Here is a 19,105-nt window from a genome sequence, read left to right on the forward strand (position 1 = left end):
CTTCCAAACAGCAGCTGTGATGAAGGATGTTCCTGTTTCTGTGTCTTGCAGGAACTTGGGATATCAAAGGAGGGCTCGGTGATGGAGACTGTTCAGGCAACTGAAGCCGTGGTTGAGCTTCTTTGTTACTGCCTGCCATCCCAAACTCCGATTACCCAGAAGTCCAGGGGTGAGGAGCGCCCGGCGGCTTGACGGAGGTGTGAGGAAGAGAAGGACTTACTTTGATGCTATTTCCTCCCTCTTTGTTCTCCTTTTTTTTTGGGGGGGGGGGGAAAGGGAGGATTGTTTTCTTTCTCTTATTTTTTATTTGAAGAGGCTTGGCTTTGCATCGCGTTGCTTCACCATCGGCGTTTTGCTTTTGGTTCTGTTCACCTGCTCGTTGCTAGAGAGTGGGCGTGGCCTGCAGCGAATCAAACAGGACGAGGGAGGCGTTGAACGACGGCGTTCTTCTTTCTAAAGTTTTCTTTTGTTTTGTTTTTTGGGACAAAGAAATGTGTTAACGTGGTGCTCTCCTTGCATGTCAAGTGCAGCCGTCTTATTTTAACATCCGTCGTTATATGAGTTCACTTTTTACTCTCTTTTTTTCTCAAACTCGTGAGTATCCGTTGGGCTTTGATTTTTCTCAGACTTTCTTAGAGTATTTATTTCTCGTACTGCCATAAGAACTCTGACGGCAACAAATTTACAAAATGAACAAACTGAAACATCTCAAACTTAACTCGTCTACTGAACTGGAGAATATCTTAAATGTTGCAAAAAAATATACTGAGGAATGTACTTGTGTGGACTTTTAACCTGTGAATAATGATAATGTTAAAACGATGAATCATATGCTCTATGATTTCACAAAGGTTCTATTGTTGTGGTTCTAAAGTGGTTCTTAATAGGCTGTTGTGTGACTTTTGTGGTCCTAGGCTTAAAAAAAAAAAAAAAAAAGGCTCTTTATCGTGAGTCATTTCATCTGGTCGTCGTTCAGTACAGCCTTATGTGGGAGTCAAAACTGCGTTTTGTGGAGAACCAGATGAAATGACTCAAAGTTTGGTGGAGGTGTTTACAGAGGGAGGACAAAAACATCACAGCTACTCAGCGTATTTCTCCTGTTTTGCCATCCTATTGATTGTATGTAATATAAGAATAAGAGTCGGTGAATATTCGATTATTTTTTTTGCCTTGTCTGTGGTTAAAAGCTATTATTCTCATTACTCCTATTACACACATATATCTCTATTTTTTTGGATATCTTATTTTCCCAATGGTGACCTGTGAAGCTGTTTGCTGCTTCTCCCTTTGACAAACTCCTCAGCCACTGTGCATATAATCCATAATCCTGCCGATTAATGCTGTTTGTGTCCCTGCATGCCAGTTTAGCTCTCCTCCGCCTCACAGTGGGGACTGACGTTGCCTCACAGTAATGAATTTTAGCCTGTTTCTTCCATCCAGTGGCATTTGTGAGTATTTATTTCTCTCTTTAAAAAAAAAAAAAAAAAAAAAAATATTTGTTTGTTTTAACCTGCTTGTCGCTCCAGATTATTCGAGTTTGACTGCAAGAGAAAATGTGTAAATGAAATCAGCGAGTCGAATCAACGCACACGCAGGTTACAACAAACTGGGAGGTTAATGAAACGATTCGGTCCAGCTCGGGCCACAACGAACACGTGAATGTGCTGCTGTTTGGACACGGCTAAAATACGGATGTTTACCAGTTTCAGAGACAATTTCTACCCAGATTTTACAGTAATGATCCTTTATGATGTGACGCATCTTTTTAAAGAGAGAGTGAGCAGCAAAAAAAAGCAGAAATAATTGGTGACATTTTCATGTGTTATTAGCTAACAGAGGTTTTGTTTTACTGAATGTGCACGTGCAGTAAAGACACTGGAGGGTGAGTGTGCGTTCTTGTCAGAGTATTATTTCCAAACTTTTACTTGAAGGGATTTAAGATCAGATCTGAGTCAAATGGAAGCTCAGCTGCAAACTGTGAGGAACCACAGAGAAGGATTTCATTTTTTTACACAACTGACTGAGAGTTTAATTGTCACGATGCAACAAAACTTTGATTCAGGTCTGATCGGTTTCACTTGAAGCTCATAAAGGATCATTTCTGTGCGTCCTCTCACTCGGTCGGTTCTTGATTTTTCTCGGAGTGACTGTGAGGCGTCGTAGGTAGGATTGTGTTACTGTACCCATAGTGTGCCAGCTATACGCTCTACACCTTAGAGGCTTTAGTTGTGTCGTGCCAAGTTTGTAGTGGGTTCGGTGGATTATGAGACACAACAGGTGCGAGAAAGTTGTCGTATGTCGTACATTTCAAAGTTTACTGTATCTTGCCTTGCACTTTACGAAGACGCAAACTTAATGGGGAAAAAAAAAGACATTTTTGTGTACGTGCGTGTGTGTTAAAGATTTTTGAGTGATTAAGAGTGTTCTCTTTTCTTTTTTTTTTTAAATGATTTAATGACAAACTATTTTATTTATGACAAATGTATACGGACAAAAAGTGTGTTGATAAAATGTAATATATCTAAGCAAACATAAAAATGTATACACAAATGTTTATGACATCAGTGGTTGTATAATTACTCACAGCAGCTTGAGAGCTCCCATTTAACACCGAAGTTATTCCGTGTCGTCCCACTGCCGCAGCAAAGTCTTTTCCAAATGTCTTTCTGACGCCGCCGCAAATTGGTATTCAGATAGTTTTCTAAAAATGTAACTGATGTTAAAGAGACTCGAACTTGAAGCCAAAGTTATATTTAAAAAAAACAAAAAACAAACTCCTCCAGTGTTATTTACAGACTATTATTCGGTCCTTTACACAGAAAAGATGTCATGTACAGCCTGTTTAGCTTTCTATTTATTATGAGTTTGTTTCTTTGGGTATTACTTTTAATTCGTCGTGCTGAAAATCAACACAAAGATGTTTAAGGGGAACGCAGCTTTGTGGAAGCTGTTTCAAGGATAAAAACTGTTTGGTGATAGATGGTTGTTTTTTAACGTCATGTCACTTTTTTTTTTTGTTTGTTTTAATACTTTTGTGCACATTTTCAGTTTTTTCAATCAGTAAAATTGACGTTTGGGATTGAAACTCTTTTAAGGAGTTTCATTTAGCTGTTTGTTTGTGCAACAGTTTTCCATAGACAACATTTAGCGAATGCACCCCCAATCTGAACAGCCTATATATCGAGACTGTGTGCGCCATGCTGGAAGCCAGACTAGATGTTGCACGACCTTGTACGTTGCGAGGTGTTTTTATTGTGTTATCGTGTGCAGTGTGTAACAAAGACAAAGTCAGCGCAAAACCTTTGGAGATTAAAGGACTTATTGAAGTGTGGAGCTGCTGTCGGTGTGTGTGTTGAACCTTTTACTTTAATCTGTGCTGTTCGGTAAATTCCAGGTGCAGAGACGCCGCGCTCTTCGCTTTTCCCGAGTTCACAGCCGGAGAGAGATGTGAAGGCCTTCAAACCAACTCGGTCAGGTATTTATTTATTTTTCAAACGTCCTCTTCAGTCTCACGACCTGAACAGTCAGGAAAGCAGATTATCTGCCGACCTTTAAAATCAGCAGCACTTCATCGCTTTAAACTTTCGGTCACGCTGGTTATGAACGTTTTACAGATGAGCGGACAGATTGGAGACGAAAACTGGCCGTCTGGATGAAGCATATTCTGGAGGTCACCTGAATGTAATGCCACCGTTGGGGTTGACCTCTAAAGAAGGATCAGCTCTGTCAACCAATCGTCGGCTGACAGAGCTGAAAGCTTCCGCCCGTGTATCTCCTGCCGGTGATTCATTAGCCTTTTAAAGGAATCGTTAATCGTGGCGCTGGAGTTGCGTGGGGACGTGTGATGGATAACAACGCGTTTCACCACTTCGGCGGCTTTAATCAGCTGATAAACGTTTAAATGGAGAAGACAGAAACGTCGATGTAGAAAAGTCTTTATTTGTTGTCGTGAAGCTGCTGATGTCTGATTGGAATCACATTGGAAGAAAGGAAATCTGCATACATTAAAATATCAAGCAGCCAATTTATTTGATTTTCTCTTCGTTAAAAGTTAGAAAGTGTTTGCAAAGTATCTAAAGTATTTCATCGGGACTCTCAGGAGTTACTCGAGCTCGGGCATGTCTTCGTATCCGTCCTCCTCCTCTCTCTTCCTCTGCTCCTCCAGCTTCTTCTTCTCCTCCTCCGCCTTCTTCTTCTCCTCCAGCGCCTTCTTCATCTCCTCCTCCACCTCCTTCCTCTGTAAATTCTGCATCTCATCCGCCTTGTCCTTCCGTTCCTGTGCGTCCTTTTTCTGCCGTTTGTTCTCCGGCGTGTCGTACTTCCACTCGTCGTCCGAGTCGCTGATGTCGTCGTCGGCGATGTCCCAGTCGGGTTGGTGGGGCTCGTCGGTCTCGGTGAAGGCGTCCTCTGCCGGCTCGGGCTCCGGTTTGTAGCCGGGGTCCTCCAGCTTGCCCCAGGCCACCTGGTCGGCCTTACGGAGGGAAACCTCCACTTTGGACGGGACCATGTTGACCGAGCTGCGTTTGACGTCCACCACCTGCGGACGTCCGAGGACACAAAGGAAACACGAAGGCTCAAAAATCTGCCAGTTTCTTTCCAGAACAAGCTGTCGGTTAGACGGAAACCACTCACCCCCCACAAGTGGAAGTCTCGCTTGAAAATCTTGTTGCTCTCAAACTGGATTTGACATGAAAGCTGCAGAAGAGACGAGAGGTGAAACGCTTGTTTTACATTCAACAACGTGCAGCCACAGGAAGTGATTTATGAAAGGTTTGAGCTAATGCAGGCGTCCCGTGTTTGTGCGATGTCACACTCACCACCGTCCGATTGGCCTCGATGACGGAAAGTTCAGGGTTTGCATTCTTGGCGTAAATTGTTACAACAACATTATTTCCAGTTTGGTGCCAGTCGTGCCGACACGCCACCTTCTTCTTGTCCTGTAAACACACACACACACATAAATCACCAGGACGTTTGTGTGCGTCAGTGTGTTGTTGTTGGAGCAGAGAGACGCACTGTGTGACGCACACACACACACACACACACGTCAAACACAGTCAGGTGTAAAAGTTCTGGATTGAAGCAGCAGCCAACTTGTTTCACCTCACTGACGGCAGTTAAATCTTAAATTGTGTAGCTTGCACAGTGTTTTTGTCGTTTTGTATGTTGTGTCCCCAAAAAGCTCACCAATCCTTTTTCATCCGGTTCTTTAACAGCTTGAAATAATACTTGTAAAGTACTTTTCAGTTTAACGACTGAATCAGAAAACAGGGAAGTCCTGAATTTGGTAAAGTGGTTAATTATGTTAAAAAACTGAATCTTAGTATCACTTACCCAGAATAATTAAGCTGCACTAATTAACATCATTAAGATCTCTCTCTTTTTTTTTTTTTTTTTTTAAGGCAACAAGTTTGTGTGAGTTAGATTGTGTTAGATTTTACAGTGTGAGACTTGATTTGTGTTTTTACACCACATCATCAGCATGACACAAAAATAAATCCTTTTCACTTCAGTCTGTCCTGGTTGACTCTGATTTATACGATGAACTTGGAGAAAAGAATATAAATATATTTGAACTATTTTAGCCTGTGCAGGTGGAGACGGAGACATTTTTTGGGATATTTACGTTAAAAACAAAATGTTGCTGCTGAAGTAATGTGTGACAGTCTACGTGGAGAGGTTGAGGTGCAGGTTCGGTGTCTGACCTGTTTGGGGACCCAGCGGTGTTTCCCTGTGCTGCAGCCCTTCTGGTCCAGGAAAGCATTGAAGTCTATCGTCTGTATGCAGCAGCAGCTCCAGTACTTGTACCTAAACAGAGAAAAGCCAGTTTCCCCCAGTGAATGATGGGAAATGGAGGCAGGGGCTTTCTTTTTTTAGATCTGTCTGCAGAAACTAATTACACACAGATTTTAATTATGATTTTATGGCTGACGCCTTCGTGAGCTCCTGTGTTTGCTTCCTACCCTTCGTGGAAGACGGGCGCCCCGGGATGGTGGGTGCAGACCTCCGTGTCTGTCTCTGGACCCTGATAGGCCTGAATAAACACACAAACACAACTGAAGTGAACAACTAAGCATGGAGTCCAACACAACTCCTGTGCTGTTTCCGGCCTCGTCCACTAGATGGCTCAGTTAATGTGTGGACGATGAAGATACTCACTGTTTTGCATCCTGCGTTCTTGCATCTGGTCCCCTGTATGACAGTCTGACTCTCTGTTGGAGGAGAAAGACTTAAAGGTGAACTGAAGTGAACTCATTTAGAGAAAGTCAGAAACAGAAGAGCACTCACAACTCATTTTCGTCTATATGGGCCAAAAAATGTTGGTGTTTCTTATTCAACTGATTCATTTGTTCCATTTCTTTTAGTAATAAATTAATAAAAACTTGATTTTTTCCTTCAAAAGCACCTCCATGAATAAAAATCTGGCTCTTATTGAGTCTTTGTCAGTAATTTTTTAGTTGAATATTTAAAAATGAACTATAACTTCCTCTGTATTTTTCTTTCTTCCTGAGAAAGTTTGCAGAATCAGAAACGACTGAATTCAACTTTTTTTTTTTTTTTAACACACACACTGACCTTTCTGCTCTTTCTCAGCTCTCTGACTGATTTCCAGTTTCTCCAGCACCTGAGCCAGTGACGCAGACACTTTGGGGGGCAGCTTGGTCATCGGTTCGTCTGAACTGTGCGCACACACAAACACACACACACACACACACACACGTTAACATCTCACTGCAGGCCTGCACGGATGCTGCATGTGACCTCTTCCTGACCTCTGTGGGTCAAAGCGGATACGAAGCAGCAGCTGGCTGCACTGGTGCATGTGCAGGAGACAGTCTGGTTATCTTTTGGGAATGTGAGATGATAAAGGAAATTAGAAACACACCTGGGTCTCTCCCTCTGCAGCTTCTCTGCAGATTTGGGCCCCTGGTAGATTATCTCCCGGCCGTTGGCGACTTTAATCTCGCCCTTATCTGACTTGACCTCCGGCCGGAGGGGCTCCTGCGGCTTCTCGTTGCTGTGGTGCCCGCGGGTGCAGCCCTGTCCGAGATAAGAGAGGTGACCTCAGGAAAGTAAACATTTCCTCATCTGAAGGGAACAGAAATGTTTTTCTTTGTTTTTTTTACATGGTTTCACTTTTCTAATAAAGTAATTTGTTTTTAATCAGATTTTAAAATGGAGTCTTTGGACATGTAAAAGAATAAAAGCAATCCTTGAAATTTGCTTTAAAAGCTTTGAGGGGATTTTTAATGAACATTTTTGTGCAAAGGCACAAACAGTTTCCACTCGTGATGATGAGGAACAAAAGAGACCGTCCTCATTATCCGTTTTCTTTCTTTAAATGTAAAACTTTCCTTCCTCTGCAGCTCAGCGATTCTTCTCCTCATGCAAACATGAATCACTTTCATAAATAAGATATAAAGAAATAGAATGAAATGCATAAATGCAGACAAATCTCATCAAAATGTACACATTTCTTTGCAGTTTTAGCAGGAAACTGGCGCCGTCACTTCACCCATCTGTCAGCATGAGCTGAGCTGCTGCCTTTTTACAGTTTATCCAATATTTCCACTCGGTCTACTTTTAAAGGATCTGACTAGATTTTAATCAATGCAGTGACCTTCCGCCTCCTCCTCGCATCGTAATAAAGCAGAGATGATATTTACAGGAACATGAATTTTGTGCAGATGTTAACGGCCTGTTTGCCCCTGAGCTGTTACCTTGATGGAGAGAAACTCGGAGAAGTCGGTTGTCCTCTTCTTACAGCAGGACCAACCCTGAGGAGACACACACCGACAGACTCGTCCTCTCTTTTCGATGCAGAGTCACAAAAGTATTCAAATGCATTTAATTTTTCCACACAGTCGGGTTTTACCTTCAGAGCATCGTGGAAGATGGGCACTCCGGGATGGAAGAGGCAGGAGTCTGTTGGAGGAGAAACACACAGTCTGTATTTGGACACACACCCCGTCAGCAGGGCGACCCAGCTGTCTGCAGGGCTCACCCCCCCCCATAAAAGGAAGCTGGATGTGGAGCTCAGTCTAAGTCCTGGAGGCACGTGGCTGCACACGCACACACGCACAAAACATGTTCGACAACTTGAGGACACAACTTGGTTAACGTCAGCCAAACCAGGACTTGATGTTATGGAGATCTTTGAATGTTCCCTGCCGTGAATTTTAGCTCCAACAGTTCAAAACCAAAAGTCATCTCTGGTCAGCTGGAATGTTCAGCTTTTCATATTAAATTCTTAGCTTTAATTAAAAACCAACAACTAATAAATCTGCTAATTTAAAAAATAAAAATGTGTCCAGTGTTTGAAAGGATTCGTCAGGAAAAGTTGTTCAATTTGAATTTTCTTGGTGTAATTAGTTCTAAAATGTGGACTAATTTTCTCAAAAACAGATTTAGTTTTAATATTCCAAAATGAAGTTGAGCTTTTTTTTTTTTGCTCTGAAGTTAAAAACTGATCTGACTGAACACAAAGAGAGAAAAATCTAAACTCATTTCTCAGGAGAAATAAAAGCAGCTTTTTGTCCCACAGACGTCCCTGCTGAGGCTCCATGTCCAAAACACTCAAATCAATAAAAATGATCAGGAGCTCACCGTCCTTGTTCTTGTCGGCGTCATACTTCTGCCCGCAGCCTTTGTTGTAGCACAGCAGAGCCATGTCGGCCTGTTGGGTCGTCACCTCACAGTCTGATTGCTTGATTGTGCTCCGGGTCCTCGTCCTTCCTGGTCTAAATGCTCAGGGCAGACCTCCAGAAGCTTCTCCAGAGCAGCGGGGAGACCTGGACGGACTAGAGAGTCAGAAAGTCAGAGGACAAGGAGCTGGTTTGGGCCTTGCTGAATGAAAGATAAAAATAACAGCACCCCGCCTCCCATCTAAGTTTACAGCTGTCAGAGCTTATCTGAGGGTGGGGGAGGCCATTCCTCCCCGTGAGGGTCGGCTGTCACAGAGCTGGACTGTTGAAGAGAAACAGAAGTTTAGCTGCCATTAGCTCATAAGGTGGTGGAAACAGAGAGCCCAGCTGCTAACGAGTCGCAGCACAACAGATGGATAAGCTCGGTTCTGCCGGTTTAATCAGCATGTAAATATAAAAATGAGGATTTATGGAGCTGCAGCTGTTTCCCGGAAACTGGTATCAATACGTGCTGATTAAAAGTGATCTGACTTATGTCTCTTAAAAGAAATCTTTGCAGAAGAACAAATTTCATAGATCTTAAACATTTTAATCAGTAACTGCCGGCTGATGGGTAAAAAGGTTTATATCTCCAGTTCCTACAGCAAAATCTCATCGATCCTGAGCTCAGAGAGACAAACTGCTGAGGACGAAAACAGCAAATGAGCCACTAAAGACAAATCACTTGCTGCTATCTGACTGACGTGGTTCTTTCTGAAGGCCGAACGCGTCACAACGAGATCCTCCTGATGAGAAGAAAAACAAGCAACTTCATTATTCAGAGCTCAGGAGGAGTCGGGAGAAAGAGTGAAGGGGTCAGCATGTCACAGGAGTAAACACAAACAGTGCAACTACACACTGCAGACTGGTGCTAATTAAATGTTTCCCACACTTATAGGATCTGTGGGACGCTTTAAAAAGATACTAGTGTCAGGTTTGTGTGTAAGCTCCTGCTGGGGGTCTTTTACTGCTGCTTTGGCCAAATGAAAGCAGAATTAACGTTGTGGGAGGTTTCTCCCACTTTTATTAGCTCAAATCTACAAACGGCTCACATGTTCGCTGACATCTGGAAGCTCAGTAAGTGTAAAATAAAAACTCCTCCACATGCAAAACAAACGTGGAGCATTTTTAGAAACGTACTGATTCTTCGACGTGTAAACAAGGTTCAGTTTGTAATGAAGAAGAACAGCAGGTTCTTTTACGTGTTACTGATTGAAAATGATTTTTGCTTTCAGGACAAACAACCTGAAATCACCAAATGTTGAATCAGGTTGAAACATGCGTTGAGATCTCAGTTTAAAAAAAAAAAAAAAAAAGCTGGAATAATAAAGAAAACGGATTCTCAGGCCCCCGGCGCTGCAATTAAAAGTCAGAAGATGCAGTTTGACATTTCACAGCCTTGAAATTTGAATCAGACATTAAAAGTACATTTTTAAAGGTTTGTACAATCTCTTCGCAGTTTTAAGCAACGAAACGAGCTCCTCCAGCAACCGTAAAGAAAAAGGGCGGACAAGGTTTAGGAATGGAAAATGACTTTTTATTTCTTCCAAAAAAAGAGAGAGAGAGAAAACAAATCCCTAGAATAAACAAATATACTGCTGTAAAATAAAAAGCCTGTGATTCTTTTTTTTTTTTTTTTTTTTGCTTTTTTTTGTCGACTGTAACATTTGTTTGCCTTTCCATGCTTGATACAATCCATATATTTCTGCTTTAAATAAATAGAAAAAATGTACAAAGAGATGGGGGAGGAGGAGGGGGGGAGACAGAGAAGAGAGAGGGACAGATTAAAAGGTGTACTCTGCTCAAAAAACATTTGGCATCATTGAGAATTCATGGCTGATCCTGATGTACGGGGAGGTCTGCAGCCCTCGAAAATCTGCAAGTCTGTCTGTTTTCGCCCCCACTGAGTAGCAATTATACCTTTATACTGCAGTATGAACGCTAATATCTTTCATGTTCAGAAAAATAAAGAGTAAATGAAAAATAATGCGGCTGCGGATAATGAGAGTATGTATTTAAGCTCTGTGTCGTGAGTGTGAATGTGTGTATTTCTCTATTTACAGAATAGTGAGGCAGCAGTCCGAGGTTTCTTACCAAAAAACACAGATGTAGAAAAAAACACAACGTGCACAAGAGATCTTGGATTCAACACGCCGGCTCACTGACAAAACGAGGACGTTTTAATCCGTTTGAACAGCCTCTCTCTTTGTCTCTTTCGCCTCATTTTTGTGGGTGTCCAGACTTGCTGGAGTTTCTGCCACAACTGCAACGCACACGGCGACGCACAGATGGCGCCACAACAGCGCACAATCCAACAGGCCTTCATCTGCCACTGAGGAAAATAAATGTGCTGCAAGTTAACAAATGTGACATCTTTGGGAAGAAGTAACACAAACAAGCTCTGCGCTCTGTTTCTGCTACAGTGGCTCGCTTTTTGAAAATCGACAGCTCAGAACAGATTCGGTCCGAATGAGTGAGGAACCTGCTGCCACGGAGGCCTTACGTCACGTCTTGTTGGGGGCGCCTGACAGACAATACTTTTTGAAACAGGGACAACAAGAAGAAATTATCATCATCATCATCATCACGGTCAGATCATGCTTTTCTTGGAAAAAGGACAACAACATCCACAACAATATAACCATGCTCTCACTGACCCCAGAAGGAAAAACGAAGGGAAGGCGTTTCAACAAACTTGGCCTTTTGCAAAAAAAAAGTGTTAAATATGACATCACGATTTTATCTTCTCCACCTGGGCTCGTGCTACAACAATGCAGAGAGGCGGTAGCAGCTTTTTTTAACTTTCTGGCCTAGCCAGGAGGACGGTCTGATCATAAAGGGCCCAGGTTAGCAGGCAACCCCCGGAGATCAGTGGTTGCACCGGGAAATCCCCAGCCGAGAAAAGAGCTGAGAATTCAAGGAAGGGAGTTGCCGAAAAAAACTGCTTGCATGCTCGGCCAAAACCTTGCTTGGATAACAAAATTACCTCCGTGATAAAGCTGTAATAATTACTGGCAGTTGCATCGACGCTAAGGAGACAAGGAGACGAGCCAGTAACGTTTAGGAGACTGGGAAAAAAACAAAACTAAACACCGTAGTCTACTCTCGTGCGCTCCATTTGAAACCACTGAAGACACAAAGACAAAGAAAAACCTGATTGCAACAGGCAGGACAGGATTTCCATGCAGAGAAATTTAAAAAGGTCACAACAGAACAAGACAAAGAAGAGCAAAGCAAAGACGCTGGCCCACAGGAAAAAAAAAATCTAATCGGGCCACGTTAAACATGAATTTTACTGCTCATCACAACAAAGCCACTCAAATTCTGTAGAGTACAAACATCAGAAAAACAAAAAGAACCATGATTAGAGCAAAAGTTTTAATGAGTTCCAAACTTTACGTCAGACCCTGGAGAGGAGGCCATGTTTAGGATGCGTGCAGTGTCAGAGGGAGCTCAAGCTGACACCACATCAGTTTCAGGGCAGGACAAATACAACAAAGCAATTTTGTCTGGACACAAAAATCAAAAATTAACTGCTTTTCTTCCCGAGGCTAAAAATTGTGCTTCTCCGGGATCCACGCAGGCAAACCGGAGTCATTCAGACGCACTCTCTGATTGGTTTGGAGGGGTAGACTCCTCCCACTCAGCAAAACACAATACAGAGAAAACAGACAACAGTCTGGAAACAGAAATCCAAATCAACTCAGAGTGTAGATAAAGTGAAATGGGATTTGGACGGGTGGTGGACGGCGAGCGGACGGCAGTAGTACGCTGAAATGTACGTCTACGCGTTGAAAGAGAAACAAAGAAAACTCCCTGACAGGATGTTGGATCGAGCAATCAGCTTGTCTGACGTGCAGGTCCAGGTTTTCCAACGGGGCTTGGACGCAAACTAACTGAAGGCCACCAAAGCCTCTGTTTGTCATTAAAGACCTGGATATCCAACTGTTGAGGTTCGATGGTCCAACTGGGAACAGTTTGTAGGCTGCTGACATCATAGAGAGGCGAAGATGGCCGATTGTTGTCGAGACAGGAAAAAGAAAAAAAAAAAAAAAAAAAAAGGAAAGAGGAGGACCTGACTTAGCGGAGCGACGCTAAGAGCGGGAAGAAAGAGCGCACTTAAAAGCTAGAAACAAGCGAACCACAAAGCCTGAGCTTCAGAAAGGCTTCATCTACAGCTAAAAGACAGACACCGAGAGAGATAATAGAGCTACAGTCAGAGCCGAGGCGAGGACACGTGGGAAACCTACCGCAGGTGGTCTTCTACAGGTTTCAAGGAAGATACTATGAAGAGAAGCTAAGCTAACACAAGACCGCGACGAGAAGCATCTAAGAGCAATATCTATCCAACAGTGACGGGTGAGCAGACGATCTAGACAGAAATCGGTTATTATCACTATTATTTTTTCTTTTTTTTCCACTTTTTTTTTTTTTTTTTTACATATCTACACATACCAAACAGTGACAACGCAGGCTAAAAAAAAGCATTCGAGAGAGAGACCAACTAGACAGAGTCGAGAGGCTGAAGCGAGATTCTAGAGATTTCACAGCAGAGCGGATGATGAGTGCAAAATGACGGGACTATCACTGATGGCTGGGATTCAGACGCTGGACTGGGACCAGGTGTGTCAGGAAAATAACTTTTAGTTACCCGCCGTATTGGCTGGTTAACACACAGAGAAAAATTAGACAAACTTGTTATTGTAAAAGCCAAAAACTGTCTTTAGAAACTTCAAATTTCTTTCTCAGCTTTTCCCCGCACCAGAAAAAATTCTGGCGGCGGCTCCACCACGGCAGGATAGTCATTTCAGTGCAAAATATTTGCATGTGCATTTTGCAACAAGATTTGATTTTACAAAACAAAAAACGAGCACATTTTGCATCTAACTCGCTGGCTCAAACTTGGCTCGAACTTTGACCCCTCAGAAATAGCCCTCAATGGAAAACACACACACAAACGTGTAAGCATATACGTCAACACACAATAAAATGCATTATGCGCAAATACACCAACAGTCAAACTCGTGGCAACGGAAGCTTTGGCAAAAAGATTGCCACGACCTCTTGTATGACTCGGATTAGAGATTTGAACTTCCTGGAACCATGGAGCGAGGGCGATGCCAAAAGTTCAATGTTGTTTGGCTCTCGGCGCAGATAGAGTCGCACTTCAAGGCTCTCATTTTGATTCAGTGCAATTTAAAGTGAATTTGACTTGATTCAGTAACATTTAACTCACTCAGTCAGTGCTGCTGTCATCATTCATTGGCACATTTGTGTGGATTGGCCAACAGGGTGTACCTAATTTAGAAGAAGAAGAAGAAGGGGAAAAAAAAAAAAGCTCTGGATGTTTGAATCTGCTTGATGAGCTAATGAAGACAAGAAAACAGATACACACAGGTCATCATGGCGCTAACAGGCTAGTGATGCTAATAAACATGGCATGACAAGTACAACTTTCTTCAATTTTACCCAAATCACAGCGGCCAAAGGTGACAAAGGTAAGCATGTGTAAAAACCCACCCAGCCAAAGGCCCAGTCACACCATCTTTCAAATGGGAAGAGGTTCATTTGTAAGAACTTTTCAGAGCAAGTTCAACTTTTGTGAACTTGAAACCCCTCAAATTTTGTGCCGTTTACTAATAAGTCATCCCAACATTGTTGGAGTTAAAGTTCAAAATGAAGAAAGCTATCCCATTACACCATTTTAATATAAAATAATAATTATTTATCTTATTGTCCCTGAAAATGTGAGGCTGAATATGTAGAGTATAAACTGCTCCACAAAAGAGGATGATTTTTAGATCAAAATACATATTTTCTTTTCTGTTTTAAAGTTGTGTGAACTTGTCAGTTACAACATCACTGGCTTTTCCTTTTTTGTCTAAACTGAATGAAATGAGCAACCATCCGGAGAAAGTAAAAGCTCAGCGAGCTGATGTTACTGACGAGCTCCTGTATATTCCTGACTGGCTAAATGTGTTAGCGGTTAGCTGACCAGCTAACTGACTTTTCACACACATGAATGGATGAATTTCACCGTGCCACTTTCTGGTGTGACCAGGCCTGAAGGAAAAAAAATAAAATAAACAAAAACAAAACAGAACATTTATTCAAGAAAAGTTTTGGTTCACAGACAGTTTGGACAACTCTGTACTGTGCCAGCGTGTTGTCGACGCTAATCCCTGTCTCTCTGTGTGTATCTGTGGCTTTAGGAAAAGAAAACAAAGCAGAATGAGTAACAAATACTTTAAATTTAAACCCATAGCAACAAACGCTCCACTACGATTAACAAATGGTTCAACAAATCGCTCTACACGCCTTGACTAACACTCAGGAGAGGTTGGAGGAGAAAACAGATTGAAAGATACAAAGGTCTCCTAATGGAGCGGGAAAATTACAGGAAAGACACCGGACAAGAGTCGCCTCCAAATCTCTCGCAGATCGGACAGTCGTGGACTCGGACGGAGAACGAGGGAGGGGATGGAGAGGTTGCAAGGCTGTCCGGGTTGTCTGAAGCAACTGCTGTGCGCACACAAACACACACCTCCACACTAGCACTAAAACAAACACTTGTCCTCTCCTAAGTGCTCCCAAGTTGCCGTTGCAGGCGGACGGTAACCCAGAGAAGACAAAATAGCACCAGTATGAAATAAAGCTAATTCTGCAGCAGAGACTCCCACAACAGTCAGATATTTACAGTCCGACTGAAAACCGGAGTGCTCTCTCCTCCATGTTCCCTCTCCTGAAACGTCACTCCATCGATAGGATTCAAAACACAGATAAGACAACGTAACGGAAAGAAGCTGCGCGCACACACACACACACACACACACACACACATTCAGACAGAGAAAGGAGTTGTTTCAGACAAACACCAGCCACAGCGACACCCCTCCACCCCCAACATCCCTCCATCCTCTGTTCAGTCATCTTCTCCTCTTTCTCAACTTGTTTTTTGGTGTCGGTTGGTTATCTTGTCATCTGTCAGTCTCTTAGTCATTTCAGCTCCATCAAGTCATTCCTCCGTCCATCTGATCATTCCTCTTGTGTTTTCTCTTCTGCTGTTTGTTTGTCGCTTTTGGCACTCTGCTTCCCCCCTGACTGGATTACATAAACTGCATCTGAGACAGAGAAGAAAAACAAAAGTCAAAGTTTACTTTGATCAGCCAAACGTTTCGCTGAATGCCACTAGATTTATTTTATTTATTTTTTTTGGCAACAGGAATTTCCCCGTAGTTCAAAAGGGACAGTGCAACACCTGAGGTTCCTAAACACAGGGTTTGTTGTTGTCCCTCTGAAGGGACAACAACATTAATCTGAGAAGTCACATGATCAGTGATAAGAAGGAAGAAATAACTCAAAAACAAGAAGCTCTCTTTACTCTTTTAAACACGCTAAGCGAAGTTGGACTTGGAGACCACAGGCACATAAACCTGCTGATCACATGAGTCGATGATGCTTTACGGTGAATGATGAAATACGGCGGAGCAGCAGCACAAACAGAGAAGAACAAATATTCTGTCAGTTAAACATCAATCTGAAAGGCACCGTCGCAGACAACAAATATAAGATAAAGTTCATATCAGACTGCTTGAGGCTGGATCATACAGGGTCACAGTGGAAAACACTGAAAACTAAGACTGCAACTAATGATGTTCCAACTCTGACTCATTTATTATTCGGGTGCAACTCTTTAAGCTGATGATATCACTGAATGACTGTGGATTCAAATATTGATTATACTGTCCTCTCTATCTGGAACGTTATTTTAGCGCTGTGCCTTTCTGTTCGGTGCACAAACACAGCAGCGTGGATTAGAGTGAGGAAGGTGTGCTCACCTGGGCTCCGGGCATGGGTGCGAAGGGGTTGGTGGGTCTGAGAACAGGCTGGTTGTACATCATTGGCTGAGGAGCCATCACTGGTACCCCGCCCATCTGACCCATCTGGGGAGGTACCTACGGAAGGATGAAGACGCAGAGAAGGGGAGGAGGAAGGTTAACGAAATACAGAGGCAGACAGAGAGAAACCAGTGATGCACAAATATCAAAAGGGCATGAGGCTCAGGTACAAATAGAAAAAAAAGTTGGGGGAGATAAAGAAAATGGCAGCTACCTGCCTCCTCTATTATTCTTCATAAGAATTAGGTTAGTCATTTAATAGTCAGCACTCACCATTCCATACACAGGCACTTGCGGTGTGGTCATGGGGAAAGCCATGGGAGCTGGAGCCTGGAGGAAAGGCGAAAAAACAAAAGAGGAATTCAGCGTACAAACTCTCATCTGTCCCTATTGTGTTGCTGTCTCACTGACCACGATACATAAAAACACACACCATCTACTGTGTGCGTGTGTGTGTATGCTTAATGCTGACAAAGTGTGTGCACATCAAGAGCACAACAACACAGCATGAAGCAGAGGTACTTAGCAGAATCCCACAGGGAACAATCATTAGCACCGCTTTAAAAGGGGTGGCTCAATAGGACAGCGTTTAGCCCTGCCCTCTTTACTCCACAAATCAAATCCACTAACGCCTGAATGGGCCTCAAATTCAACGTGACGGTCAATTTGTAGCCTTCGTTTACAACCCACGCGCATCCGCACCAAAGCTGCCGATTTCTGTACGACAAATTGCTAATTTATGGGGAGCGAGTGTCCGTGGCAACATTACAGTAAGAGCGGCAGCAGCGAGTGTGTCGTGGAGGAAAATCAGTTTATTAGATAAGAAGTGGAGATGCAGAACAGCCTGCCCCTTCGTAGAAACAGTGCAGCATCCACAGCACGTACAGCAGTATTAATATTAACAGATGTAAGATGAAGTGTATATCGCCTGAAGTAATTTCATAGTTTGCAGAGTTGCAGAGCACATATCACCGAGGCAGGCACTCTGACAACTTCTCTCAAAGCAAACTAATAAGGATCGAGTTTTTCAGTTGGGAATACCTGCATGCATCCACCGACGATCCAAGATAAACCAGCCTGCCCCCACCCACCCAAACCCTCTCCTCCTCTCCTCTCACATATAAAAGTTCAGTATTCAGAAGTTAAGAGCTGCTTCACTCCGTCGGCTCCCACCGTTTTCATAAACCCATTAAAAGCAGCTTGCGGAAACACGCCTTCGCAAAGCTAATCCATCAACATAAATGAGACAACTGTGGCGGTTTTCTTAACACGACTTCATAATGCCTCAATAGCTGCAGCGTTAGTGCATCCACTCTGCTGGATTTTCAGCAGGGGTACAAAAGTTCAGGGGGGGGAGGTACTCTATTTCCAATAAGCACAGTAATTAGCTGTGTGGTGAAATCACATATTACCTTTTATAGTCTTGGTGAAATGATGGATTATATTAATCAAAGCAAGCTTATTAAATTTAAGATTTTATAGGCAAAAATAAAACTGCACAAGCATCATCGTATAATTGCTACTTAAGCAACACCTTAAATCAATGGATTAAACAAAGAGCTCGTTACACTGCTTGATCTATAAAAGAGTTTGGTGTCTCAGTATTTTACAATCGCTGCATTTGTCTTTATTAAATTTAACTGGTTGTTCCATTTTTTTTTTTTTTTGGCAGCACTGAATGAAAACTAAACAAACTCGATTTGGTCCTTTAAACACTAAACCTCAGTGTCTGTCACAGCAGAATAAACGGCGGCTTGATGTTTTATTGCATTTTTAGATCTGTGGCATTACCACAGCTGATCATCTCTGAGAGGATTTAAGCATCAAAGGCTTGAGGTCTTGAATTAAATCAAACTTCGTACAGAATGTGTAAAACCCAAGCAGCAAAGAACTACAACCACTCTCCATAATCAGGCTTTGTTTGTGTTCGGCCTAATAAAAAGTACAAAAGTACAAATTCTAATTATTAATTAGGCCTTCCTGTTTATCACTGGATTTCTTCCACACAGGGTTAGGGATTCCTATCAAGAACTTTTATTCACCCTTTTTTTTTTTTTAACTGACCACCTACTAACAACGTCATTGGAAGTCGCACTGAATTATTAGTTTCACCTTATTTTAAGACAGTGATCGATCCTTACAATGGAAAATTTTGATTTTTATTTCCTTTTTGTAATTTTACACAGCATGGAGCTGGTATGTTCCACAGAGTTTACAGCTCTTTGGCTCTCGGTCGGCCTTTAATTAATAGAACAGAATGATGCATCACCTCATCTGGTCAGGATGTTTCCATTAAAAAAAACGCAGCAGGACCAGGTGAACCCGACAAACTCGGGAGGTAATCAATGTGACTGATCAATTGATCAGCTTTTAATTCTGGCCTTCAGGGAGAAAGCTGCGAAAGTTGATCACAGCTATCGATCAGCTGGCAGCAGAGAGATAAGAAATGAATTTTGAAAGCGTACTTTACATGTGATTGAAGGTTTTAGTGCTTAAAATCCTGATTAAAGATCCCACTGACTC

At 42.5% G+C, this 19,105-nt stretch overlaps 3 protein-coding genes across 5 annotated transcripts in view; 1 reads left to right on the top strand and 2 right to left on the bottom strand.

Moving 5' to 3' along the window:
- Positions 1-3,331, top strand: part of LOC115058474 (diacylglycerol kinase delta) — a 44,041-nt gene extending 40,710 nt beyond the window's left edge. For all 3 annotated transcript variants that reach the window (XM_029525806.1, XM_029525807.1, XM_029525805.1), the window contains one exon: positions 52-3,331. In XM_029525806.1, the coding sequence (XP_029381666.1) occupies positions 52-104 (53 nt within the window). In that variant the 3' untranslated portion in view covers positions 105-3,331. The remainder of the gene's footprint in view (positions 1-51) is intronic.
- Positions 3,332-3,925: 594 nt separating this feature from the next.
- LOC115058476 (cysteine and histidine-rich domain-containing protein 1) lies at positions 3,926-9,874 on the bottom strand. Its single transcript, XM_029525808.1, has 11 exons — positions 8,608-9,874; positions 7,877-7,926; positions 7,722-7,778; positions 6,887-7,041; positions 6,577-6,680; positions 6,160-6,212; positions 5,964-6,034; positions 5,706-5,808; positions 4,818-4,937; positions 4,633-4,695; positions 3,926-4,537 (listed from the first exon to the last, which is right to left on the bottom strand). Exons 1-11 carry the CDS (start codon positions 8,669-8,671, stop codon positions 4,103-4,105), a joined length of 1,275 nt encoding a protein of 424 aa, XP_029381668.1. The 5' UTR covers positions 8,672-9,874; the 3' UTR covers positions 3,926-4,102.
- Positions 9,875-10,304: 430 nt separating this feature from the next.
- LOC115058466 (phosphatidylinositol-binding clathrin assembly protein) overlaps positions 10,305-19,105 on the bottom strand; it is a 69,673-nt gene continuing 60,872 nt past the window's right edge. Inside the window, exons 17-19 of the mRNA XM_029525799.1 lie at positions 16,856-16,912; positions 16,523-16,639; positions 10,305-15,805 (exon numbers count right to left, since the gene is read on the bottom strand). Of these exons, the coding sequence (XP_029381659.1) occupies positions 15,791-15,805; positions 16,523-16,639; positions 16,856-16,912 (189 nt within the window). The 3' untranslated portion in view covers positions 10,305-15,790. The remainder of the gene's footprint in view (positions 15,806-16,522; positions 16,640-16,855; positions 16,913-19,105) is intronic.

The sequence above is a fragment of the Echeneis naucrates genome, chromosome 18, assembly GCF_900963305.1.
Source record: "Echeneis naucrates chromosome 18, fEcheNa1.1, whole genome shotgun sequence".
Taxonomy (NCBI): domain Eukaryota; kingdom Metazoa; phylum Chordata; class Actinopteri; order Carangiformes; family Echeneidae; genus Echeneis; species Echeneis naucrates.

Coding starts and splice junctions, on each gene's coding strand:
- LOC115058476 (XM_029525808.1), bottom strand. CDS start 8,671: ATGGCTCTGCTGTGCTACAACAAAGGCTGCGGGCAGAAGTATGACGCC. Junction 6,035..6,159: donor AGAACGCAGGATGCAAAACA/GTGAGTATCTTC, acceptor GTGTTTATTCAG/GCCTATCAGGGTCCAGAGAC. Junction 4,938..5,705: donor ACCGCTGGGTCCCCAAACAG/GTCAGACACCGA, acceptor GTGTGTTTACAG/GACAAGAAGAAGGTGGCGTG.